The sequence below is a fragment of the Carassius auratus genome, chromosome 19, assembly GCF_003368295.1.
Source record: "Carassius auratus strain Wakin chromosome 19, ASM336829v1, whole genome shotgun sequence".
Classification (NCBI taxonomy): domain Eukaryota; kingdom Metazoa; phylum Chordata; class Actinopteri; order Cypriniformes; family Cyprinidae; genus Carassius; species Carassius auratus.
In genome coordinates this window covers 6,180,732-6,208,059 of record NC_039261.1, presented here as the reverse complement: position 1 = coordinate 6,208,059, position 27,328 = coordinate 6,180,732, and the positions used below count along the sequence as shown (strand labels likewise).

Here is a 27,328-nt window from a genome sequence, read left to right as displayed (position 1 = left end):
GTTTATGTTGTAAAGAAAAGTAAAAATTCTATTACCAACTGAATAAAAAGAAGCAATAGCAATAGAGGTTGGTTAGAGAAAGAGACAGAAGGCTTATCACTCATACTGTGACAGTCACTGTGCTCCTAACTCTCTCTCTCAGTGAGATGACGTAAAATGAGTAACATTTGGTTCACAATAGGTCACAATCCATTAGGAGCTGATAGTAACAGATTGTCTGACTCCAGGGCTGGAAATAGACTTTGGAGTCACACTCTTGTTCCCTATACATTTCTATTCTGGGTATGTGACGCTATTACTTTCTGTCGTGTAACAACGCTTTAGCTTACAGTCGTATAATGCAGCCTGGAAATAATTTCACAGTGATTTTACTGATCTTAATTTCATGTTACATGATAAAAAATACAGCTCTTGTCAGAATAATAGCTTGTTGATGTTTATTACATGTAGATAAGTGTGAATTTGAATAGAGATCTAAAATGTCCCTCAACCATCTTTCTCTCTCTCTCTCTCTTTTCAACTGAATATTTTAATTGAATGGTTTTGCCCTGAGCTGTATTGTATGCCGATACATACGCATGGCCAGTACAAACCAGATTAAATATCTAATCCTGCAGACAGCAAGAGAAGGACAGAGGGTTTGTCTGTGTATGTGTTTGAGAGAGAGAGAGAGAGAGGAAGACAGAGGAAGTGAGAGAGTGATTTACACATGACCTTTGTCCCTCTGCAACGGATGAGAGATGAAGATCAGTGGTCCACTGGTGGCTCTCTGTCAAAGACGACAGGACATACCCAATCTGTGTGTGTGTGTGTGAGAGAAAGAGAGAGAGAGAGAGAGAGAGAGCTTCAGTCTGTCTAGTCTCTGCATCAACGCTTTACAAGCCTCAGTATCTGCAGCACAGAAACAGAGCCTGAGGCAAGGTGTTTGAGGCTGTCCTTTACATCAACTGGTTTTGCTTCAGGACCCATATTTTATATTGGACAAGTGGTGACCTAATAAATTAACTAACCACCATTTTTCATATATACAGGGTCATATTTTCTTTTACCTTACAAAATGCAATTGCTATTTGAGAATAACAGGGATGTGACACAACCTGTCCATGTTACAGTTTGTCTGATTTGACTCAGTTCTGCCAAGTGACAGATGAATTTGCAGTAAAAGACTTAGATATCAAGCTATTGGAAGCTTTTTCTTCTTTCTTTTAGAATTTTTAATTCTAATGTGACTTTATGACATAAAAAATGTGACTTTATAAGAAGAGACTGTGCTTCTTTATGCTATATATATATATATGTTATTTATATATATATATATATATTTATGTTATATATAATATTTACATTTAACAAACAAATGCTATTTATTTGATCAAAAATACAGTTATATTATAAAATATTACAATATAAAATAATTGCTTTCTATTTTAAAATAAATGTATTTGGTGCTCAAGAAACATGTTTTATTAGTAATAGTAGTAGTATAGAAAAAATTGTAATTGTGTAATTGTGTTGGATATTGTAATATATGTTTTTTTTCGGGATTATTTGATAAATATTATGTTAAAAATAGCAGTTATGTAAAATATAAATGTTCTAAACTATATGTATATATAATTATGTTATATATGATATTAACATTTAATAAATAAATCATATTTATTTTATTAAAAATACAGAAAAAGAGTAAAAAAAAGTCATTTACTGTCACTTTTGATCAATTTATTGCATCCTTGCAGAATAAAAGTATTAATTTCTCTCCAAACAAATCTTACTGACCTCAACAAATGTCTTACTTATAGTTGCCTGTGCATATTGCACTGAATGTTTTTTTCTTTAAAATTAAAATTGTATACACTTGCACACATTAAATTTAACCATCTCATATATTAACTCTGCCATTCCTAATAAATGCATACTATATGGGTATACAGTGCACAGATAAGTTCAAATCATCAGCATTCAGCAGTATGAATACTATCTTTCACACTCACCACTTTCAGCACAAACAGCCTCTCTTTCACCCACACTCATTCACACACACACACACACACAGATACAGAGGCCTCCAGTCCACAGCCGTTGATGACAGCTGAACAGCCGGGGAATGTTTAGCAGCTCTGATACACAGACAGCACAACAGCTGCCCCCTTCAGTGCTCCTCTCAATAACAGAAAGAGAGAGACAGTTACTGGCACTAGCTAACCTGACAGGAAGTCGCAACCTGAAACGGGAAACAAGTAAAGAGCGAAACAGAGGTGTGAAGCCAAAGGAGAAAGAGAGACAGAGGGATTTCCTCCATATTCCATCTTAAATATTTCACACACTTTTCCCCCTGGAGAAGGTACATATCAGAAGCATGTCTGCAAGTGCTTTCTTGAGCATATGCCTGTGCATGGACACACACACACACACACACAGTGTCTGGTCTGCCATATATGAATAGAAATAACAGCAGACACACACCTGCAGCTATCTATTCTTAACCAAGTAAGCATGGCCCTGAGTTTACTTAGCAGGGGGAATCCAAACACACACAGCAGACTCAGACACCCCGCTGGATATTTCTTTGTTTGTTTTTGTTGTTGTTGTTGTTTGATAGCGATAATAAGACAGTTGCTGGGGTTGGTTTCGTTTTTAGCGAATCTTTCTGCAGGTTACACTGTTACACCAGTAGGTGGCGACAAATGACCATCTTTATGAGTAAGCCATTTGAATTGTTCGGTGAACAGATTGAAACAAAAATGCTGATTCATCGAGGAAGGAAACCTTGACTGTCCTTAATAGCGAGTCATGGAATCATTCATTTAGTCGATTTGTTCCAAACAAAACAAGTGACCATTTTTATAGCTGCATCACATACTGAGTAGGTATACATCATGACCATTAAACGAGTGTGTTCCACATTGTGTAAATGTGTGTATGTGCTGACTGCTTAATGAAACTATGAAATTAGGAATACTTTTTTTGAGGTAATGAATCATTCACTCAACTGAGTTGTTCAAAAACATAGATTTCATAGTCTCTGTCTTTATGAGTGAAATTTTTCCCATTTTTTTTTTTTTTCCTATTTTATACAAGTTTTGATTGATAGTTTACTTCATTTTTACTTAATGCTTAAAGTGATAGTTCACCCAAAAATTGAATTACATCATTAATTACTCAACCTCTGTCGTTCCTAATTAAGTAGTTCCAAACTACAAAACAGAAATGGAGCTTTCTGGCCTTTCGTTAATTACAGTGACACAGAAGAGAAGAAATTGTTGAATAAAGTCAATATTTTAGCTTTTCTTGCGCACAAACATTATTTGCATAGTTTCATAGAATTATGCTTGCATCACTGACTATTTTAATTATGTCTCACTATGTTTCTGTTCTAACCCTTTAATTGTTTTTATCATGTAGTCAACAACATTATAAACCCGTAAGATATTTTTTCTTCTGTCCTGGCTGCTCTTTTCCATATTATGAATGGGGGGGGGGGCCTCTAAAGAGAACCAAAAAATGTTAAAAGTGGTCTGTATGACTCAAGTACTATATTCAAGGCTTCTAAAGTCACAGGATAGCTCTGAAATTTAGTCTACAACTGTGACTAGACAGTGCATTAAAATCTTAAGTATACACACACATTACCAACATGACAATGGTACAGAATTGAGATATATATGATGTAATTTAATTATCTCATGAGCAATTTAGAGAGACATACACACACATATATCCCAGCAGAACTGGCCTTGTTCCACGCATGTGCCGGTAAATGCACAATAATCTCATTTATTAGCTCTTTGAGACAAAACACTGTTAAATGATTTATTTGTTCCACTATTGGTGAGTAAATGGCTTCATTAAAATACACTAGAGCAGACAGAGGAAGAACACACACAGTGGGGGACGACAGCAGGCCAAAGCTACCGCACACAAACATGTGCATCATTATAAACACACTGTGCATACAAACCAGCCCTGCCTCGTCTTTCTTCATCACAGACACTCAGAGATGACTGATGTATTAGCTAATATACAGCGGTTCTCTTAACAGGTAGTAAACAGAAGAGCAGATTAGAGCGTCACCTAACAATCCAGCCTCTTACAGCGGCCGAGTGAATAAAGAGGTCTGATGATTGCAGGGTAAACATCCAGCCATTAAACTCGCTGTATCAGAACATTCTCTGCTAAAAACATCTGCGCACATTAGTGCACATTACAGGCTAGTTTATGATGGTCAGTGTTCAGTTCAGATTGACCTAAAATGTAACTTTAAAAAAATATATATATTTATGCATTAGTAATGTATATATATATATGTTTGTGTGTGTGTATCTAGGCTACATATATTTGTTTTATATATTTAATTTGTGTATATATATATATATATATATATATATATATATATATATATATATATATATATATATATATATATATATATACACTTTAATAACACTTTATGACTTTAATAACATTTAATAAACATGTAGTGCTTACATTTATACAAATATTAAATACAAATTACTGTAAATAGGAATGGAAGTATGGTAAAATGTATTAAAGGGAGCTGAGAGCACTGCATTTTTATTATTGAAATTGAAAATAAAATAAAAAAGTCATTTTTCTAGATTAGTATACTTATTAAATGTTGTTGTTATTTTTATTGTTGTTAATAATACTTTTTTATTATATTACATTTCCATATTATTATTTATATTTAAGAATTATTTTATTATTACATAGTTTAATACATTTCCGTATTATTAGTATTATTATATTAGCAATTCTTTGAAAGCGTTTTCTTAACTACAAAATGACTATAAGAAATAACATTTAATGATGATAATAATAATAATAATAATAATAATAATAATAATGTATCATTTGCTTTGCAGATGTTTCATGTCTCTCGTTTCACTCTGTGCTTTTTTCTTTCATACATAATAGCATCAATTAAACTCAAATTAATATTTAAAGTCCATTAATATATATATATATATATATATATATATATATATATATATATATATATATATATATATATATAATTTTTTTTTTTTTTTTTTTTTTTTGGTGCTGTGAATTAACCGTTATGTACGGTTGATCAATCAGTCATTATCACAAAATAAAAAGAAACAGTCCAGAACAATGTGCAGAAAAAAACTGGGTTACTATTCAGGAATTTAATACAAGCTCTCTATGCCGTTTTTATTTATTTGTGAAAATGCACTCTGTTTGGATGCTCAAAGATGATGCATGTTGAAAAAAATAGCTGAAATTGAAAGGCAGGTCAGAGAGATTGGCTCTTAATTTTCAGAGTGCTTTAAGAGGGGTGCCAAGACAGAAAGATGTATGGTAGCAGTGTTTACTCCACTGGCTCTCCGGTAAATAAACACACCTCCTGCTAAATGCAGATAGAGATGCTTTCATACAAGTGTGTTTACACTCCCGCTGGAGGTTTCACTCAGGGCCAGATGGCGTGGACCTGTTCTGCTGAGCTGATGGAGAACATTGGGTTCTTTCAGCGTTTTAACGGTTCTACCCACTCATGGATAACCTGGAGCCAAGCAAAATGAAGGGTCTTACAGTAAAACCGAGGCTCAAATGATATCCAGTAAGAAGCACACACACAGTTCTAACACTTAGACCAGAAGCAAAACATTTTTATGTGTCAATGAGAAGATCATTGACATGGCAGAGACGTTGACAAGTAGAATATACAGAGCTGGAGATTGATATAAACAGCTTCTCAAGAACCAACCACAAGTTTTAGAAATGCTACTCCTGCATGGAATTTCCTGTCACAGTGTTTGTTATTTTAGTATTATTTATATCCTATATAGTATTTTGAATTAGTTTTCATTTTTAGGTATTTTTAATTTCATTTTATTTTAAGCAATTTTGTTATGTTTTTGTCTACTTTTTTTTTTATTCTAGTGAGTTTTAGATTTTAGTAGTTTTAGATTTATTTGTAGTTAACAAGAACAAAACGGACAATGATGTCCAAAGTTACTTTGCAAGGCCCTTGAGAAACAGTTTACATTATTCTTTTTTTTTTTTTTTTTTTTTTTTTTACTTTCCCTGTGAATTTCAGCAGACAATTAGTATTGAATATGTCAGGCTGCATCGCTAAAATGTTTTTCTGTTCAGGGCAGATGGCAGCTCGGCACTTGCTGTGCTGACAGAACATCTATGTGGGATTCAGATCTGTTATACAATACCCAATATCCATTCTCATTAACACACTGTGGGTCAATCGCAGTTTTTTCCCACCTTCACCCTCACTTATCATCCAGCGGTGGCAATCACACAAAGCTTCTGGATTCAGCGTATTCTTAGAAACCATAAATGGTTGCCAGGGACAACAGCTTGAGGAAAAAAACGATGGCTTGCTTGGATCAAAACACCCTTCTAGCATGGCTGCATTTTAAGTAGTGCCAGTGTGGCTCTCAAAGAGCCTCTCTTTAAACAGCCTTTGAACAGTTGTTCTATGCACTGGGTAATGGGTTTCCTTAATGTTGGTGTTTTTTCATTTTACTTTTGGCTCCTTTGACACTTTGTTGATAGCACAGAGAGAAAAGAAACAGGAAATGATGGAGGAACTCATCTCACTTAAATGATCGCCTCAGATCAACATGTTAGAGCATGTACAGTAACCTCCTTTATTATATATTAGAGTCCGTTTTTTTTTTTTTTAAGAAATGAATATTTTTTAATCATCATGGATGCTTTAAATTGATCGAAAGTAACAATAAAGACTTGGTTTGTTAATAAATACTGTTCTTTTGAACTATATTTATCAAACCATCCTGAAACAATGTATCACATGTTACACAAAAGTAAGCAGCACACCTGTTTTAAACATAGCATAAAATCTTGAGCACCAAACTACAGTTTAAAATACATCACAATAGAAAAGCTATCTTAAATTGAAATAGTATTTCAGCATTTCATTACTGTTATACTGTGTATTTGATCAAATAAATGCAGCCTTGGCGAGCATTAAAAGACTCTTTTCTAAAACGTAAAAAATTCTCACCGACCCCAAACGTTTGAATATTAGTGTATCCTTACTTTTGTTACTGTTTTGGATCGGTTCACATAAAATCTGGATTCTGTTGCAGATCCTGAGCACTAGGCCATGACTGTGCGTTTGCCATATTTTAACCTAATTTCATTTGTTTCTATTTCCCTTCCTAGATTTGACTATCAGGAGCTGCTCCACAACTCCACCTTCTGTCTGGTTCCCCGCGGTCGGCGCTTGGGGTCGTTCCGTTTCCTGGAGTCTTTGCAGGTAAAACTTTTTGAAAACTGAATACAGCCAAGTATGCTTCAACAAGCCTTTTAGAAATGCAAGAAAGGTTTGGTAGATTATGAAAACAGTCAGGTCTCGGAGTCTCCCAGATAAACAGCACATTAGCCATCGAGTGGAAAAACTTCCCAGGCGCATATATTCTTGGCGTCCTGGTGGTGTGTGTGAAAGGGCCGGAAGCTCACGGAGGGTGCCCTCGCTTCGACTCTGCCGAGCCGCGTTGAATGGATAAATCCACAGAACGGTGGGTTTGGCAGCCGGCTCGGCCCTCACACTGATTCCTCGGCACTCCCTCGCTCTACTCCTCTGTCTTTTTCTCCCTCGGTGCTTTTCTATATAAGCCCCTGTCTGAGTTCCATAGATCTCTTTTTCTTTGGGGGCAGCCAAAGCCACAGAAAGAACTGGCAATTACTAGCACTGCTGAAAGCTCTACAACAGAGGTTCTCAAACATTTCAGGCCAAGAAGCACCTAAACTGGGATTTTAGAGGTGGCTGGCACGAAACATTTTCAAATCAAAGATGGTTTCCTCGTGTTCCTTTGAAATGTTTTGTACACTGACATCTCTGGGCACAAGCCTACAGACTGTGTGAGTGACATAATGCCATCTTTTGATTAAATATATCATATGATGTGATTTCAAGTTCTCTTTTCTCTTTGGAGTGTTACAAGCTGTTTGTGAATAGACAAAATCCCTAAAGTTGCAAAGTCGAAAGTTTCATACCCAAAGAGATATTCTATTTAAAATTAAGCCTTGTCCACGCCCCCTAAAACAACTCATTTAAACACGCCCCCACATGTCTACATCACTGTGTGGGAAGATTTGCATAATGCCACCCAAATGTTCACACAAAGAAAGAAGGCGTAGTTTTTATTCTCGCCGTAGTATTGTGTAAATTTAAAAACACATGGGTGTGTTCAATTAGTTACATTATTATAAATATTGATCAGATTAAACACAAAATAATAGGCTATATTTTATAATCCTATCTGCAGGCTGTAACATGGCAATTAAAAATACAATACTAATAAAATAAAATATGCGGTTACATGTCTGAATTTTACAGCAGCTTCAAACGTGGCTCATCCAATTAACAATAGAACAATGTATTTGGATCACACCTACAGAAATGTAAATACAAAATCTTAATACTGGAAATTAGTACTGCAAAGATCCACGTCACAGCACGAGAACTGCTGTTCTAGAACATCCTCTGACCCCATCATCCAGATCCTGCTTTTTTTTCTCTCTACTCTCACAACCTCTCTCTGGTGTTGATTCCTCGACACACTCCTTTTAGGAAAATGGCTGTGCAAGCAACCACGGTATGGATCAGTGCCAAGAGGGATCCGTGCTAGTCGGGCGGCCCTAGAGCTATCGTCCCAGAGCATGAAACAAAGGCCAGCTCCTGGATCTCTGTGGGCTTAGGAGGCCAAGGTGGCAATCAGTCACCTGAAGCAATTTGCTGCTGTCTGCCCCTGTGTCCTCTAATGCTGTTTAGGATGAAAGCATGGCTGCACACAGCTAGAGGGCTTGTGTTTGATCTTGGCCCGTTCTTAGGATTGCACTCTCTTGTGATTTAATTAAAAATCTCACTGTAGAGCAGAATACGAGCTGAACGACGAAAAGAAGAAGAAAAAAGGCCAACAAGGAATCTGGGAGGAAAAGTAGAGCAAGATCAAGATGGAATAGTAAACAAGAGGAAAGGCGAGCAACTCCACTTCAATAAATCATGGACCCCTGTTTCTCTTCTACCTCACCCTCCTATTGGGTAATTAACACATCTGTCTGGCGGTGTGTCTGATAAAAAAGGCTGGATGAGAGCAGTGAGTCATGCACAGGCCCCTCTGAGACTTCTTAAACAACCAACAGCCTTTTCATCACACGCTATATATCTCATAACCTTGCCTAAAGGGAAAATCAGATGGACTATGTCTATTTTTCAGTGCATTTGGAGTGAACTTGGTCTGTTTTCTTGTGTGTTGTTGTTTTTCATTAGATTAATTGATTATGCTGATGCTAATCAAAGTCTAAGCCACTGTCTGTCTCCTGTGGTCGTATCCCTCACAGGCCGCTTGTATCCCGGTGTTACTCAGTAATGGCTGGGAGTTACCTTTCTCTGATGTCATCCAGTGGAACCAGGCAGTCATCGAGGGCGACGAGAGACTGTTGCTACAGGTAACAGACCTTCGTGTGAAGAACTCGGATGTCACTTTTCTGAGAAGGGAACATGAGGATGGAAGAAACTGCTAATTAAAACATGTTGAAAATAATATGCACGTGCACTTTTTTATCGTGAAGATTTCATATGAATGTATAAGGGAAGGTGTGACTGTCACCATTATGTAGTTTAATATAACATTTAATTAAGGTGCATTTTGTTTACATCAGTTCATGTATAAGGTGTCATGAACTAACAATGAACATTTTAGAGCATTTGTTCATTTTGGTCTGTGTTTATTTATAAGCTGTTTCTTTGAAGTCAAAGAATCCTGGGAAAAAGTAACACATTTTTTCAAAACAATATGAAGCGGCATAATTGTGTTCATCATTGATAATGATCATTTTTTTAAAAATGTTTCTTGAGCACCAAAACAAGCATATCTGAATGACTTCTGAAAGAAGATCATGTGAAACTGAAGACTTAAATCACACTTTAAAGATATAAATATATGTAAGTTATAAGTTAAACCATAGTAATATTTCTGAACATATCTCTTTTTTTATGATGTATTTTTATCAGATAAATGCAGCCAAGGTGAGACATCTTTCAAAAACAAAACAAAGAAAAAAAAAATTTAATCTCACCAACCCCAATTTTTGGAATAGTAGGTAACATTAATTAATATCTTTTTTAATAAATGTAAAACTTAAAATGTATTAGTAAATGTACAAAATGAACACTAACCAAGATTAATGAATAAGTATGTAACAAAATATATATTCCAATCATGACAAGGTGATCAGAGCCCTATGTGAAATAAGATGTTTGCTAATTCAGTTGCACTTAAGTAATTGTGTATTTATAAAGTATTTTATTACTTGAGGCTAAAAACACCGCACTAGAGCATACCATCAGTTTTTTTCATGATAATGCCCAACTGTCTGTAAATAAATACAGTACGTTTCTAAAAAGATGATGAGATATTGATTAGAGTTTGGAACCATTGTATAACTTTACCTGTATGCAAAGTTTATCCTTCCTTAATGCCCCCGAAACACCAGGGGGCCCTTTCTCTCAAAGATGACTTAATTTTAGTTTAGTTTTTGAATTTTGGGCCAGGGTTATGAAAAATATGAATGATAATTTATTTTAATGTGGTGTGCTGTCGCCCTTTCTACGTAAAAATCAGTCAAATAATTTAAAGTGAATGTCTTGGAGTACAGTCTTGCTCGAGACAAAAAAAAACTTGATTCGAGATGGAGTGAAACAAGGACAAATGAGTTTCATTCATTCGTTCATAACCACTCATTGAGAGATTAAAGATGGCACCAATGAAATGTGCAAGTTTTATAAAAAATATTTGTTTTGTTCCCTCAAGGTACCTTCCACGGTGCGGGCTGTGGGCAATGACAGGGTGCTGGCTCTCAGACAGCGTACACAGATGCTCTGGGAGGCCTACTTCTCCTCTGTGGATAAGATTGTACTCACCACACTGGAGGTGAGAGATGGGTCAGCTTAGATGTGTACACAGAGGCAGATCTGACAGAGAGGAAGGTCTGTCAGGGGAAATTAAACCAGCCATACATCATTAGCACATACTTAGTCCCCTGCCCTTAGGTTAATTGGCAAATGAACTGTCAATTTTGAACAAAGGTATGGCTTTGGTCTGCCCTCTGCTGGCCATTTTTAAAACCAATAGGGATTAAATATGCTGTTGTGATTTGATGTGATTGTTGTATTTAATACTGCCGTCTTGATGTCTATCAGATCATAAAGGACAGAGTGTACTCGCACATCTCCAGAAATAAATTCATGTGGAATGCCTTACCTGGAGGGCTGCTGGTTCTGCCCGAGTACTCAACGCACTTGGCACACTACCCCTTCTATTATTTAAACCTTGGTAAGCCTGTGTCAAATCTTGTCAAATATTTTGGAGTATGCATATTTATTTGGAATGGAATGCGTAAAGTTTATTATTGGCATCTATGAAACTCCAATCTTTCCATTGCACAAAACGTTCTTCATGATGGGAGGGAAATCATCAGATTATTTAAATGTTCTTTACACTAATAAGAAAAGGTTCTTTGAGGATCCCGAAATGGTTCTTTGACATCACTGCAAATCACCTTTTGGAACCTTTATTAGTAAGAGTGTGTGTATTACCTGAGAACAAATCCGAATGGAATAACAAGCAAGCAAATAATGAATAATAACATAATGCAAATTATAAACAAAAACAAATTTGTATTCTTATCATTATTGTATATTGCATGTTTTATATACAATATTCAATTGTGAATAAAATATAAGTTTATGAGATTTGTAAATTATTCCATTCCTTTTTTACTTACAATTTGTACAGTGTCCCAACTTTTTTGGAATCGGGTTTGTATTTCACACAGTATGGTATGGTTGTATACTGCATATTTTGACAAATGTAAAAAGTGTAATGATTTGATTGTATGCAACAGTATGCATACCACAAAAAAAAAAAAAGAAGAAACACAAGTATTACTAGTTTGGTAGCAGTGTTTGTTATTAACCAGAATCAAAACTATTAAAATAAAATATAGATATTAGACTAAAATCTTACAAATTTATTTACAAAATTTTTCTAATTACTAAAACAAAAAGAAAAAAGAAAAAAAGGAAATGCTAAAAATTAAAATGAATAAAAAACACAAACTTAAAAAAAAATACTACAACTTAAATTAAAATTAAAACTGAACATGTGAATGTGAAGTTAATTCAAAATATAAATAAATACTATAATCTAGTGAAGTCAAACGATTAGTCGCAAGTAATCACATCCCCCCAAAAAATTGGGGAATAATATAAGTGTGTGTTCTGATTATCGCATATAAATATTAAAATAACACAGTAATAGTTTGCCATTTCAAACACTGTGCCATTGACACTATACTAAGTATATAGTATGGATAGTGTCTTAATGGCAAAGGACGCTCACTCTTTTTCCTCTGCTGATGTAGGAATCAGTCCAGGTCAGGAGTTCACTGCTGTAATTCATGCCACCTCACCTCTGGTCTCGCAGTCTCAGCCAATCATGAAGCTTCTTCAGGTCGTCTCCAAATCAAAATACTGCTCACAGGTACACTACTACAGTCAGTGTTTATAAAAATATAGAGCAAAATGGAATTTTACAAACTTAAAGTAGCAGTTACTGCACCACTAAAGAATGACCTTTTATTCGGTGATATCAGTGCAGATCCACAGCAGTTCAGTGTTTGGACACAAACAAAAGCCTATAAGAAGACACTTCAGCCAGTTTGGTGTGCATGCTGTGATAGTGTGTGTTCTTGTTTGGGTTTCTTGTCAGATCATCATCCTGTGGAACAGTGAGAAGCCACCCCCTCACCGGAGTAAATGGCCGCCTATGCCAGTGCCCCTTCTCATCACAGATGGCAGAAGGAAAGTGAGTATTCGAGTGAGAGAACAGTCAAGTCATGTCTGTGAGCAGTGGAGAGATCTTGCGCTCTCTCTCTCTCCACCTCGTGTCTCACGAAGCTCTTTGCTCTGCCACTTTCTGTGCTTGCAGACGAGCAGCCGTTTCCTGCCTAATGCAGCTGTTGAGACGGAGGCAGTTTTGAGCCTAGATGAAGACACAGTGCTGTTGACCAGCGAGGTAGAGTTCCCTCTTCATCCTGCATGGTTTTATTTCACTTTAATCTATTTTAAGTTAAACTTTGATTTATTAAAACTGTGATCATTATTTTATTTATATATATATTTAAATCTATAGTATACATTTTATTATTATTTATTAATTTAGTTTAATAAAAATTCACCGTAGCTGTAAAAACAGATCTAGCCACAATGATTCCGGAGGGTTCTAGATGGTTGCTATGGCGCAGTGTAGTTTTAGTATATTTGAGATGCTATAATAATTTTATTATAATATTTTGAATTTTTTTATTTTCAATGTTTATATAGTTTCTATTAATTTTTATTTTACATTTATGTATTTTAGTACATCGATTTAAATTAAATGAAAATTAAACATTTGTTTCACTTTGTTTGATCAAATATGCATTTTATTAAATCTATAATTCTCATGTTTTTGAAGTTAGTTTATATCTATTTATATTTTTTCAGCTGTATATATATATATACACACACACACACACACACATATATATGTATATATACATATACATACACACACACACACACACACTTATATTTGTAATATATTAAATAAAATTTCAAATTTTTATGTGAGGTTTCGAAGAGTAGAAAAAGAGTCTAAACAAATCAGATTGCATTGTTCTGACACATGACGAAGCTAATTCCTGTTTTTCCTCTGTAATCCAACCCTTCCAGATCAATTTTGCTTTCCATGTGTGGCGGAGTTTCCCCGAGAGGATTGTTGGCTACCCTCCCAGAAGCCATTTCTGGGACCCTGTAAAGAAAGCCTGGGGCTACACCTCTAAATGGACCAACGAGTACTCCATCGTCCTCACCGGAGCGGCATTTTATCACAGGTGATTGGCTGCAGCTGACATACTCTGACAGTGTTGATGTCTCTCATGCTTCATCAAGCTCTCTAACATGACCAGCAGAGACAGTGCTCTCGATTATGTGTTGATGTCTTTGCGTCCCACAGGTACTACCATCACCTGTTCTCTCACTACCTGCCCTCCTCTCTGCGTGCGCTAGTGGATCGCACCTCTAACTGTGAGGATATCCTGATGAACTTCCTGGTCTCCTCTGTGACACACCTGCCACCGATTAAAGTAGCGCAGAGGAAGCAGTACAAAGAGATGCCCACCCAGCAGGTGAGGCCAGAGAGCCAACACTTTGTACTTAACAATTCTGCTCAGAAGTTTACACACCCCTTGCAGAATGTGATTTACATACCTTTAAATCTTAAAGAAATAGCTAAAAGGTCATTGTTTTGTGAGTGATAAAGTGAGCGCTAGCACTTGTTAGAGTTATGGAAGAATGACTTCATTTGAGAGTTTTAGTTCATTTTGGAAATGAGATGTATTGCTGTGCCAAGCTGAAAACTGGTAATGAAAAGTGTGTCCTAGCAATCAGTGTGATATATTTTTGACGTCTTATTTCCTGTCCATTCTAAGGGTACTAAGATGGCCCCATGGGTGAACCCTGAGCACTTTACCCAGAGGCAGGAGTGCGTCAACACCATTGCAAGCTGGTTTGGTTACATGCCTCTAGTGCACTCTCAGTTTCGCCTGGACCCCGTACTCTTCAAGGACCACGTGTCCATCCTGCGCAAGAGGTACAGAGACCTGGAGCGTGTCTGAGCCAAGATGAACGAGTGGGGATGGATCACAAACTGATACTTATGCTGATGCAGAGACTTAACTCTATCCCTCCGCTAGGGCTGCTAGCTTGTGGTGGACAAGAGACAGGTTTTTGCCTCTAATGTCCAGTTCTCAATTTATGGCTGACAGCTTCATGGATGAGAAAACATCACAGATCTGTCAATCATTCCAGCTGCTGTTTGACTGGAGGAGTTTGTAGCATTAAGGGAGTCTAATGGTGCAATGGACTAACACACGAGTCACAAAGCAACTGACTGATTACATCAAGTGGGAATTACATGACCAATAAAATAATTCCAAAATGCAAATGGTGTGTGTGGCTGTATTTGTGAAATTATGGTTTTATTTTGCTGTTCCCAGCAACTGTGCCTAAAATTATTACCCAAAAAGTGGCATGTTAATAAATCATAAAATCATTTTACTCTTTAATAGCAAGACGTTAGATAAAAAGTTTTTGTTTTGTTTTTTGACAATTTAGAGTTGAATTAGATCCGATACAATTTATATGAAAACATATGGAAAAGTTGTATAATTACAGATGCCCAAGCAAAGTAATGAAAGAGCCTATTGTAATGAATTGTTCCAAATCATTCTTGAAATCAGGATTCACCGGATTAAATCACAGACAAATCTCAAAGAGCAGTTACTGAATCAACATTGATTTGAAAATGAAATGGAGCTTAGTGCACTTAAAAGTTTGCGAAAATTAATGTGCGTTAATGTAAATGCTGACTGGTAACTTACAAAACCGTAGTATTTTTATTCATGGCTGTTATGAGTTTACTGCTCAAAAGTTTGGGGTGAGATTTATGTTTTATTTTATAAAAAAATTATATTACCATTTAAAATAACTGTTTTATATTTAAATATATTTTCAAATGTGATTTATTCCTGTGATGCAAAGCTGAACTTTCAGCATCATTACTCCATTCATCGTCACATGATTCTTCAGAAATTATCCCAACATGCTGATTTGCTGCTCATAAAAAGATTTCTTATCATCATCTATGTTGAAAACAGTTGTGCTGCTTAGTATTTTTATGGAAACTGTGACAAATATTTTCATTTTGATTAATATAAATAATAGCATGTTACACCGAAGGTAATGTCAATTACGTTGTGCATTCTGTTTTTGTATTTTCTAAAAGAAAACACATGACAAAAGAGTTGTTTTTCTTTTTTCTTTTTTTGTATAAAAGTCTAGTTTACAAAAACTATCATCCTGCAATTCATTCTGGGGGTTTTTTCAGATGATCGTTTCTCCAGAAGGCAGATATCAGGAGTGTAATACAGAGCTCAGGGGAACACACACTCTACCTGAGAACATATTTGCTGAGGAGCAACAGTGTGAAACACATCACACCGTTCAATGAATGTACAAAAGATCATAGTAGGCACTATTATTTACAAGGCTTAGTCCGCAGTGATCATTTATCATGCAAACAGCATGGCTAGCATACATCATCTGCATGGCTTTTACATTACTTCCTGTTTCTGATGCTAATTCAGTGCTTTGATGAAGCAGTTATTAATCAGAGCATTGGGATTTAACACTGTAAATGAGGCAGGACCACAAAGAGCTGCCAAGCCTGATCTCATTTGTCAAGATGAAATATTATGTGGCATTTGCACGAGCAGTCTGTTGTACACTGCTATCTGTGTGAAAGCACCTGAACAAGTGAGATTGAGGAGACCGTAGATGAGGGCTGACGGAGGATGGTCAGATGTTTACTACAAAGCGTACTGCTGTCATTTTCGCATGGTGAGCATGGCATTGACATCCCACAGGAGGTTCCTCATCTGGTCCATTAGCACCTTCATTTCCTGGTTCTTCTGCCTCACTTTCTGTTATAAAAGCATGAGAGGAGAAGCTCAGAGCACTATTATTACATGCAACGTTATACATCGTTTAATATGTATTTTTCATGTGATGATGAACACTGGAGTAGTGATGCTGAGAATTCAGCTTTACCATTACAGGAATGAATTACATTTTAAATTGTGATAATATTTCACAAAATGACTTTTATTTTATTTTTATCAAATAAATGCAAAAAAAAATTTATATACACACACACACACATATATATATATTATTACATGCAACGTTATACATCGTTTAATATGTATTTTTCATGTGATGATGAACACTGTAGTAGTGATGCTGAGAATTCAGCTTTACCATTACAGGAATGAATTACATTTTAAATTGTGATAATATTTCACAAAATGACTTTTATTTTATTTTTATCAAATAAATGCAAAAAAAAATTTATATACACACACACACACACACACACACACACACACACACACACATATATATATATATATATATATATATATATATATATATATATATATATATATATATATATGTTTAGAGATATGAATCAATGAAGCAAACCTCTAGAACCTCCTGTCTCTCCTGAATAACAGCTGGGCTGCACGGCTCCACTCTCACAGCTGTCGTCTCTTCCCCCACATAAGGAACCAGCTGGAAGGATGGCAGAAAACACATTATTGAAATGTTATCTGTAATAATACGAATAACTGTCTCCTGAAATTGAATCTGATTTGAATGAATGATTTAAAAAAAAAAAAAAAAAAAATTCTGAGACTAATAATGAAAGAGCTTCCATTTTATTAATTTTTTTTATTTAATTCTAATTTAAACAGTATTTTTTTTTATATATGTATTTTCTCTTAAAACGTTTCAATAAAAATATTTCAAACTCAAACTGTATTCCAAGATTAGATAAAATTTTAAATCCCATATTTTCAAGGCCCTACTGTAGTGTGTGTGTGTGTGTGTGTGTGTATATATATATATATATATATATATAATTTATATTATAAATAAACATTTAATATATAAACAATTTTGTCTTAAATGTATACATGCATGTGCTTTTTTATACATATACACACACACACACACACACATATATATATATATATATATATATATATATAAAATGTATACACACACATATATAATGTACACAAAAACTTGAATTTTGAATGCGATTAATCGTTACTCAGCACTAGTTTTTGTTTTAGTTTTTTTCTCTCGTCTGAATCTTCAAAAGAATGTTCTTATTATTATTTCATATGTCAGGCTTTACAGGGTTAAACTAAAAATAAAAGTCTATTTCTAAATACAGTTAATGCACACAAAATATTTTATTTTATTTTTTAATACATGTAAATTGTGATCTAAGAGGGTATTTCAGAATAAGTGAAATGACCACTAAATATTTAATTAGGAAAAGGGCTGAGTTTATCAAAAGGCCACAAGAACAACCAGAAGTCTATATAATGTACGTCAGTAAACACAGATGAGGCTCACCTCAGCTGTAGACTCCTGGAGGTCAGGGGTCATTTCTACACAGCGTTCATACAGCAGACGCAGCTTGCGGAAGAGCAGTGTCAGCTGACGCAGATGCTCCTGCAGCTTCCCAAAGCGGTCCTGATACGCGGGCTGGCTCTGTGTCACACCATTGGGAAGCTAGAAGAAACAACCAGCCTTTTCATTCTACATCTGCTTTTTAAATGCTGCTCTGATTGTTATAAGAGATATTGATATTAATAATCAAAATATGACATTTGTTGCATAGTTTGAACTTTTAACATTTCTTATTTCCTTTTCCAAATGCTATATTATAAATACATACATATGCATATATATAGTTGTACTAAAATTTGATCAATGTTGCACTTTTCTTGGACCATTATTTTATAATTAAGCAACTAGGAATGAATAACTAGCTACTAGTAACGTTACTGTGAACTAGCGATCTCAAATTCTCTGTATACTTAAAGATTGCGAACACAAACTCACCTGAGTGGCCCGTGCGATCTGAAAGATCTCCATAGTGCGTGTGACGATGTCCTGGACAGTCTCCTGACCGATGCGGCACAGATAAACGGGAGAGATTTCCCGCAGGGCACCTTGTGGGGGCATCCCGGTGTTACGGTTTAACTGGTTACCGTGTTATCTGGTGACCAACTTCCTGTTTAGGTCTCCGATGCAGATGTGCTGGAACGACGGCAGCAGATTCGCCGATTCTGAAAGCACAAACTGACGTGATATTAAGTGTCTAATAAACGCACACTTGCTCATTGCATGATTTTGATATTCTTGCAGAGATAATAAGTTATAGGTATGATCGCCCGTAGCGGCTGAAGTAAGTAGGATAAACAAAAAATAAAATAAAGTAAATCTGTGCTGGCACGGGTTTCGAACACGCGCTAAAACACGACGCTCCGCGAAATGACACTCACGAACCACCGAGCCACCGATCTTCACAATAACAGCTCCAGATCTCTGTATTCAACACAGGACTCTCGGTGTCACATCGTGAAACGGGCTGAATCAAGGAACTGTCACCGTGTTAACTTGTGACCTCTGTTTGCAAACCAAAATCCAATTTTACTGTTGCTATAAGTTAACAATTCCAGCCAAAGCGCTTCTAATGCTGCTAAATGATTTGATACGATCTGAAAATTACTCATCGTCAACAATTACGAATCTCATTAATGTAAACATGCATAACAACAGCCCTACGTTTAAGTAGCTTAGTTTCATTGGTTCATTGGCAAAACACATTCTTACAGTGGCAGGCTGCCCACATACACTTCTTGTTTTACAATATAAAAAAAAAGATATATATCTGTCATCTATCCAAGACAAAATTTAAAGTGTTACTAAATGACAACTTTTAAAGAGTGTCAAAAACACTACTAGTAAAAATCAGGATTTACAAATGGATCCATATCTGATGGGACAATATTCCCATGCAACCTCTCAGCCACAATGTCAAAATATGTAAAAGAACAAATTTCCAAAATCTTTCAATGCTCCACAAGTTATTTTTCACCATCACAATCCCTTTAATTGTAAGATACAATGGATTTACAGGTACAAGGAATTTATCTTGGTGTACTAGACATTTGTCAAAAATACAAAGAAAAAAAAATTAATTAAAGAAATGTTAATGCTCAAATCAATCATGCTACAAAAGACGGTGTACACAGAAGTGGTTCATTTCAATGGTTCACAATCATTAAGCTCAGTGGTTTGACGATGCCACCATTAAATCAATTAACTGATTTTAGCTGAAAAATGACTGTTGTTCTCCATTTTCCTGTTGACACTGTAAAGCTGCTTTGACACAATCAGTTTTGTATAAAGGTAAAAAAACAAATTCATATAACACTTCTAGAGGACTTTTCACTGCTTTACCACACACACACTTAAACACAAGCAGGACAAATCAAATCTTCCTCAATAGGAGGCTGACCAACACAGTTCCAGTGAAACCATAGGTCACATGTGATATTAATCTGTGAAGAATGCATGTTGCACTTTAAAGACAATGTGCCTGTGTTAACTTGTTTATCATCTAATTTGTTTAATAAAGATTATGTGAAATATTATCTATTATATTGTCTAAATGCTGCTGAAAAACCTGAATAAAAACAACACAGAACATTTTCAAGAGCTTTAATGGTTGTAACGGAAATGGCCATTTGGGTTCAATAAAAACTTTGATGGTCTTTGCATGTAAGTCTGTAATGACAATTTTATGTAGTCAATTGTGCTTCGTGTCTAGTTGATTTCAATTCAGATGCATACAATCACAACCATTCAAGCAGAAAAATATGTTGCAAAGTTATTTAAACAAAGTAAATTACACTTTACAGCAAAGTAGTGCATCCTATTATTATTAAATATTGTTCCTCAAAGTGAAATGATGCATTCTGTACATCTAGTTTTGCAGTTCATAGCCAAGAAGTGTATGTGGGCAGCCTGCCACTGTAAGAATGTGTTTTGCCAATGAATCAATGAAACTAAGCTACTTAAACGTTGGGCTGTTGTTATGCATGTTTACATTAATGAGATTCGTAATTGTTGACGATGAGTAATTTTCAGATCGTATCAAATCATTTAGCAGCATTAGAAGCGCTTTGGCTGGAATTGTTAACTTATAGCAACAGTAAAATTGGATTTTGGTTTGCAAACAGAGGTCACAAGTTAACACGGTGACAGTTCCTTGATTCAGCCCGTTTCACGATGTGACACCGAGAGTCCTGTGTTGAATACAGAGATCTGGAGCTGTTATTGTGAAGATCGGTGGCGCGGTGGTTCGTGAGTGTCATTTCGCGGCGCGTCGTGTTTTAGCGCGTGTTCGAAACCCGTGCCAACACTGATTTACTGTATTTTATTTTTTTGTTTATCCTACTTACTTCAGCCGCTACGGGCGATCATACCTATAACTTATTATCTCTGCAAGAATATCAAAATCATGCAATGAGCAAGTGTGCGTTTATTAGACACTTAATATCACGTCAGTTTGTGCTTTCAGAATCGGCGAATCTGCTGCCGTCGTTCCAGCACATCTGCATCGGAGACCTAAACAGGAAGTTGGTCACCAGATAACACGGTAACCAGTTAAACCGTAACACCGGGCTGCGTCTGCTGCTGGTGGGGCATGACAGGTAATACACCCGGACCAAGACCCTTTTGCGGGAGTGGAGCGGACATCTAAAAACAGACATCATTCACTTAGTCAGCTTAACAAAAAAAAGTGGTACCGTTCTTATGGAATAAAAACTATTTAGATTATCTGTCTATTTATGAATGGATGAGACTGAATGGAAAGAGCATTGAATTCCGCGCTCAAAGACTTTGTGTAGAAACTCACTGCGCTTATTGTTGTTGCTCCTGGTCCGTAAGTAACGTTAGTTTATTTCTGCAGATAACAGTTATATTCGGGACAATAAAAATTCGGGATTAACACTACTCCACTCGCTCACATTTGATTTCAAACCTTCTTTTCATCATTTCCTGTTTCCTGTTAAAAAGAGGTACTTGTAATTCCAGTCAGGAAAAGCAAAGCATTATTTATTCATTCATTCATTAATTTGTTTTAGGTTTAATATTTGGGGTTCTATTAATGCTATAGTATTATATTAATATTATAATTATGAATACTATATTATATTGATATTATTTATATTTTATTATTCATGTACAATATTAAATCAGTATTGTTTATCTTTTTTGTGTTCTATTTAATTGTATTAATTCATTTGTAATTAATTTTAGATTTTGGTATTACTCATGTTAATATTTATTTTACAATATAACATAACATTAAGTGCCTAATTAAGTGCCTAATGTAAGTTACCTTGGTTTTACTATTTATCATTTTGTATTTGAGTTATTTGCGTATGCATTACTCAGCCTGCTTCATAAAATAGAAACCCTACTTTTGAGACTTTTCTTATTTTTAAACAAACAAACAAACAAGCATACTTCTTAATATTATTCGCATAATCAGTCGCACATATCGCATTGCTGTTTTTCTTTTGTTTACCAAGGACTATTATTTTGAAATCGACTTCTCTCGTATGTCTCGCGAGCCTTTCCGTTTCCACGTACGTAGATTCAACGCGTGTACGATAATCCTGCCTGGTTCTAGGTTTATTCTTTCATATGGTATACATTTATGGCATTTTTTTATTTGATTTACACCAGTCTACATAATTTAAGACATGTATATGTGTTGAATATGGTTTTAAAATATGTTTAGCTTAACGTCTGCTTGCTACTTAGTAAACGCTTAACGTTAGTTCTTGTATAATGCAATTATAAACATTGAGCAACAGTCATTTACCTTCACAGCTGTGTGATTGAACCTGACGTGAACTCTTAAACCTGTTAAACTGCGGAACCTGATTATGCCTCAGACATTTTTTCAGGCCTGACTCCTGAATCTAACATATTGAAGCACTATCAGTAATTACACACCAGGCATTATATGCATACATTTGGACTAGTTTCCCAAGAAGTTAACAACTTCTGATGCATGAATGAATATCTGATGGTTGTTTACAGGTTGGCCCAGAAGATGGCAGAGAATCTCAACCCAGAGGAAGTCCTTACCCCGCAGCATCCACCCAATACAGAGCCAAATGCAGCAGAAGGGAGCAGTTCTGAACCCAGGGGCCTGTCTTCGTCTCAGAGGGAGGTTCTGGAGCGCTGTCTACATGCTCTCACTCATGCAAAGAATGACAGCCACATTTTAGCAGCACTTCTCCTGGTAAACAACAGAGTATCCTCCTCATCCACCCAATACTCAAAACATCTTTTGTATTGCTCATTGTTTTCTCTTGCATTTAGATCACAAGGCTGTGTCCACCAAGACAGCTGGATAACGAAACTCTACATCAGATTTTTGAAGCAGTAGGTTTTAATCTTCCCGCACGCCTTCTGGTTACAGCATTTCGGGGTGAAGACCGCTCCGGATTGCCCCCGGAGGAGTTGATCTCTCTGGGCACTGCTCTATTGGCTGCTCTCAGCACAGACACAAGCATGGTTGCTCATCCACAGCTTCTCAGCACAGTCCCTCTGATCCTGAGCATACTGGAGAACGGACCCAACTGGACAGATAAACAGACAAAAACACTTGGGAAAGAATCCCAGAGTGGAAGTGCTACAGATTCCCAGACCACTTCTAGTACGTCTACCTTGGACGAGGCTTTGGCTTGTGACTGCTATCAGGTTCTAAATGCTGTGTGTGCTTTACCGCAAGGCCCCGAGCAGCTTCTCACCCGTGGTGCTGTTCTGTCTCTATGTAGAGCCATACTCAAAAAACAAACTCTCAGCCATGAAAAAGGGCTTCCACTGTTGGGATACCTGTTGTCATCTAGCATAAGATCAAGGGCTTGGACTAAACACTCGTCTGATCTCCTCTTGCTGTTGCAAAACGTTTCGGAAAACTTCTGCCGAGTTTCAGATCAGGACCGGTTAGAGATATGCTCTCAAATAGCACCGTTTCTTCCTCCACCCGGGGTCGAGTCAGAAAGCCTGGTGCTTAAGGAGATTGTGGGTAATCTATGGGCTTCGCTGCGGCCTTTGGTTCAGGGCAAGCTCAGTCAAGAGCATTTAGGCTCAGTTTTGGTAGTATCTGCCTGCCTTCTGGACCTGTATGGATGGGAATCAACGGGACCTCCTAAATTCTGTTGCCTGCTGGTGAACCGGGCGTGTGTGGAGGTGAGGATGGGTCTAGAAGAGCCGCCGGGTACAGAAATCTCCCCCCAGCTGCAGCACATACTCACTGCCTGCTATCGCATCATGGAAGCGGCTATGGAACAAGCCTGTAGCCAAGGGACGGTTTCAAACCCTGCTCAGATACAGACAGCTATCACTGGCCTGAGTCTTCAGCAGAGCAGACAGGTCCTAGGAGCTCTGGAGGAGGCATTCTCAGCTGAAATTTACTATCTGAAACAGGTGGGAATGCAAGTGTTAAACATATGCATCACTGTGTTACGGTTTAAAAGTTTGCGGTTGGAGAATGTTTCTGAAGAACATTTCAGAATGGCAAAACACTTCGAATAATAAACCGTTACTCATTGTTTCCCCGTTTAGGTGGAGCAGACCAGCTATGATGAGCCATTTCTGTTCGCCACTTTTCGCTCCCTCTGTGCATGGCTTGCTGAGGAAACCTCATGTCTGAAGGAAGAAGTCGTTGACCTCTTGCCTTTTCTCATTGGCTATGCTAAAAGTCACTTCAAGGGAGGGGAAAAGGGGAAGGGACTTGCTGATTGGATGTCAAAGATGTCCTTCAGCAACAGTTCACAAGATGGGACCTGGAGCACCGAAGCTGCTCTTAGGTAAGGCATTAATATGGCTTTTTTAATAGAAGGTTCCCACAGTCCAGAAAAGTTTATTTAAAAATAAATCTGCACAATATATATTTTTGCGATCTTATGCTAAGTGTATATATGTTCTTGCTCTTTCTTAGATATCTACTCCCATCTCTGTGCCACCTCTCGGCTGAAGACGGGCCGAGGCGGGTTCTTCTCTCTCTGGATACTCCAGCCTTGCTTGTGGATTTTCTGAGTAAAGGTTGGGCGTCTTTGAGAGGTCAGAGCGGGAAAACGGTGACACGAGACCCCAGTCTGGAAACGGCATGTTCTGCTTTACTAAACTTTGCCATCACAGAGCCAGAACGAGTCAGGTACACACAGATCTTCACTCACGTACAGGATAAGCTATTCCTTAACCATGACTTGATTCACTGCTCCATTGCACTCTCCCAGGAATGATCCTTGTTTCGTGGCTCTTGAGAGCATGCTGAGTGAAGCACTTCCGGTTCTCCTCCATAAGCCACGCCTCTTGGTCTTAGCAGCAAACTGTTGCACTTTGGGTCTCATGATTGCCAGGCTGAAGTCAACTTCCACAGGTACTACTGGCTTTAAATGATATGAATTTGTTAGTGGGATATACCATTTTTTAGGATGTGTATCTTAGCACTGATGAAATTCACAAAAATAACTAAAAAGAAAATAAGTGCTTGGCAGGGTTATTATCTAAACTAAAATTTAACCATACATTTTTTATTTTTTTTGAGACAGAAAATATCCCTTTAAGTGTGCATTAGATGATGGCAAATGCAATCTAAATGTCAAAAAAACTGAATATGTTTATTGTTGCTGCTTAGTAATAATGGGCGTCTTGAATCTTTGCAGACCCTGTAGAACTAGGCCAGCGGCGTTTCTTCTCCTCAGTTCTGTCTTTTCTCCTGAGTGCTGTGCAGTCCGGACAGGCTTCTAAACCGGCACGGATCAGCGCTCTCTGGGAGGAACACTGGGAGGAGGCTGGAGAGCTCTGGAGGCTCAGTTTGCAGGCTTGGGCGGTTGTGTTCGAGCTCAGCCCTGGATAACCACCCTGATCAGAGATGAAGGATGGCTGGAGAACATCTTCACTCTGCTAGGATCCAGTGGACGTCTCCCAGACCAACCTTCACAGGATGCTCTTGAGGAAGTCCTCTGTGCCATTGCCAAGCTATGCCCGGTGTGTCGTAAGGACATTAGTGAGCTGGTCAAGAGTGTAAGCTCTGGATCTCTTCAGGGTTTGCCACAGCTTAGTAGAATATTGGTGGAGTAGCATTTGTGAAATACATATTTAATAAGACAGATTAAAAGCACTTATTACGTTGTCATTTTTGTCTGTTTTGGCATCTCAATATTCAGATTTTTTTGTAAGGCAACATTTGTCTCACAAAAAATTTGTCTTCCCTTTTCTGAGAAAAAAAGTTTGAGATGTGAATATAAATTAAAAATTGTGAGAAAAAATGTCTGAATATATATACAATTTATTCCATGGCAGAAATACATTTCCACAGTTATCTGTACAGCAGGACTTTACACCTGTGCTTCTTGTTTGTTCGTTTGATAGATTACTGGTGTGTCCATTCTACGGGCAGAGAGACCATGGAACAGGCCTTGATGGCTTTTGTAAGGACATTCGGCTCGGAAAGATCCTTATTCAGACTAATCATGACACAGGAGAGCCCGAGGTATTACATCTTCACCCATCCAACTGACAGACACATCTATAAACAAGCCCTGATCCATAAGTTGTCCGTTTTGTCATGTGTCCTTGTGTTCTCAGCCTTGGTGAGACGGAGCGCATGATTTACTCGTTGCATAATAGTCAGGTCACGGTCCGTTTCACCGCTGTGCTTGGCCAGATTTAAGATCTGTGCCTCTTCTCACCTGACATATAACATGTGTCTGATGTACATGATAAACTCAACAGCTCTGTGCTGATGGATGTCAGTTTGCAGGTATTTGTTGAGGATTGCATACAGCTCCCTCTAGCTGTAATATTCACTTTATGTATGTCGTTCAGCTGTATGTACTATTATAGAATCTATTCAAATTTTTTATTTAGCTTTTATTTTAATATTTTCCGTTTTTGCAGTTTGTAATGTTTTCACACTCTCTTTGTTTTGGGTTGTTTTCTTTATGCTGGGGTGTCAGACAGGATTTCTGTCATTAATTAATTTGGTTATGTTTATCATTGATCAGCTTTTTCTTAATATTATGTTTTAGTAGTATGCTTATAGTTGTTTTGTTTTTCAGCAAAAATAACATGGTTTATGACTTGGTGTTAAAATAATATATTTCTTGTATTTTGTACCATTTCACTGGCAACTATAAAATGACATGAGTTTTATTAATTTACAGAAATGTGATTTTTTTTTTTTTTCACTATTGTTTGCATCACAAAACAATTTCCTGAAGGACCCTGCTTTTTAATTTGTCATTGTAATAAGTTTAGTAAGAAAGAAACCATTATATTTATTTATATGCACTCTGGTGATTTATATAATTGTTTATACAAATTCAAATAACTGTACGAAAAATATATATAATTTAATGATACATTTTTATATCAGTAAAATTATAATAATTAATATATCTCTATCTATCATATATATATATTATATATATATATATATATATATATATATATATATATATATATATATATATATATATGTGTATCTCACTCATACTCAGCTGTAGTGTTTTCATTTGCATTTCTTTCATCTCAAAGTTCCTTTGATGTCCTTTTTACATTAAGGTGTTTATGTCTGTTTTTGTTTTAGAAGTTTAGTGTTTCTGCACAGTAATGTCACATAAATCATTGCTTAGTTTATGAATGTCTTATGGTCTAATTTCCTCCTCAGCTCCA

General features: G+C 36.5%; 2 protein-coding genes and 1 pseudogene across 5 annotated transcripts in view; 2 read left to right on the top strand and 1 right to left on the bottom strand.

Annotated features, from left to right (window-relative positions):
* LOC113119245 (exostosin-1c-like) overlaps positions 1-15,080 on the top strand; it is a 46,333-nt gene extending 31,253 nt beyond the window's left edge. For all 4 annotated transcript variants that reach the window (XM_026288551.1, XM_026288552.1, XM_026288550.1 and 1 more), the window contains 10 exons: positions 7,192-7,285; positions 9,373-9,480; positions 10,845-10,964; positions 11,234-11,366; positions 12,457-12,575; positions 12,804-12,899; positions 13,023-13,109; positions 13,808-13,968; positions 14,091-14,262; positions 14,566-15,080. In XM_026288551.1, the coding sequence (XP_026144336.1) occupies positions 7,192-7,285; positions 9,373-9,480; positions 10,845-10,964; positions 11,234-11,366; positions 12,457-12,575; positions 12,804-12,899; positions 13,023-13,109; positions 13,808-13,968; positions 14,091-14,262; positions 14,566-14,751 (1,276 nt within the window). In that variant the 3' untranslated portion in view covers positions 14,752-15,080. The remainder of the gene's footprint in view (positions 1-7,191; positions 7,286-9,372; positions 9,481-10,844; positions 10,965-11,233; positions 11,367-12,456; positions 12,576-12,803; positions 12,900-13,022; positions 13,110-13,807; positions 13,969-14,090; positions 14,263-14,565) is intronic.
* An 859-nt stretch (positions 15,081-15,939) lies between these two features.
* LOC113119244 (mediator of RNA polymerase II transcription subunit 30-like) lies at positions 15,940-21,625 on the bottom strand. Its single transcript, XM_026288548.1, has 6 exons — positions 21,483-21,625; positions 21,247-21,322; positions 18,617-18,744; positions 18,125-18,283; positions 17,180-17,269; positions 15,940-16,617 (listed from the first exon to the last, which is right to left on the bottom strand). Exons 2-6 carry the CDS (start codon positions 21,320-21,322, stop codon positions 16,522-16,524), a joined length of 549 nt encoding a protein of 182 aa, XP_026144333.1. The 5' UTR covers positions 21,483-21,625; the 3' UTR covers positions 15,940-16,521.
* A 549-nt stretch (positions 21,626-22,174) lies between these two features.
* LOC113119243 (neurochondrin-like) lies at positions 22,175-25,762 on the top strand (annotated as a pseudogene).
* Positions 25,763-27,328: the final 1,566 nt, after the last annotated feature.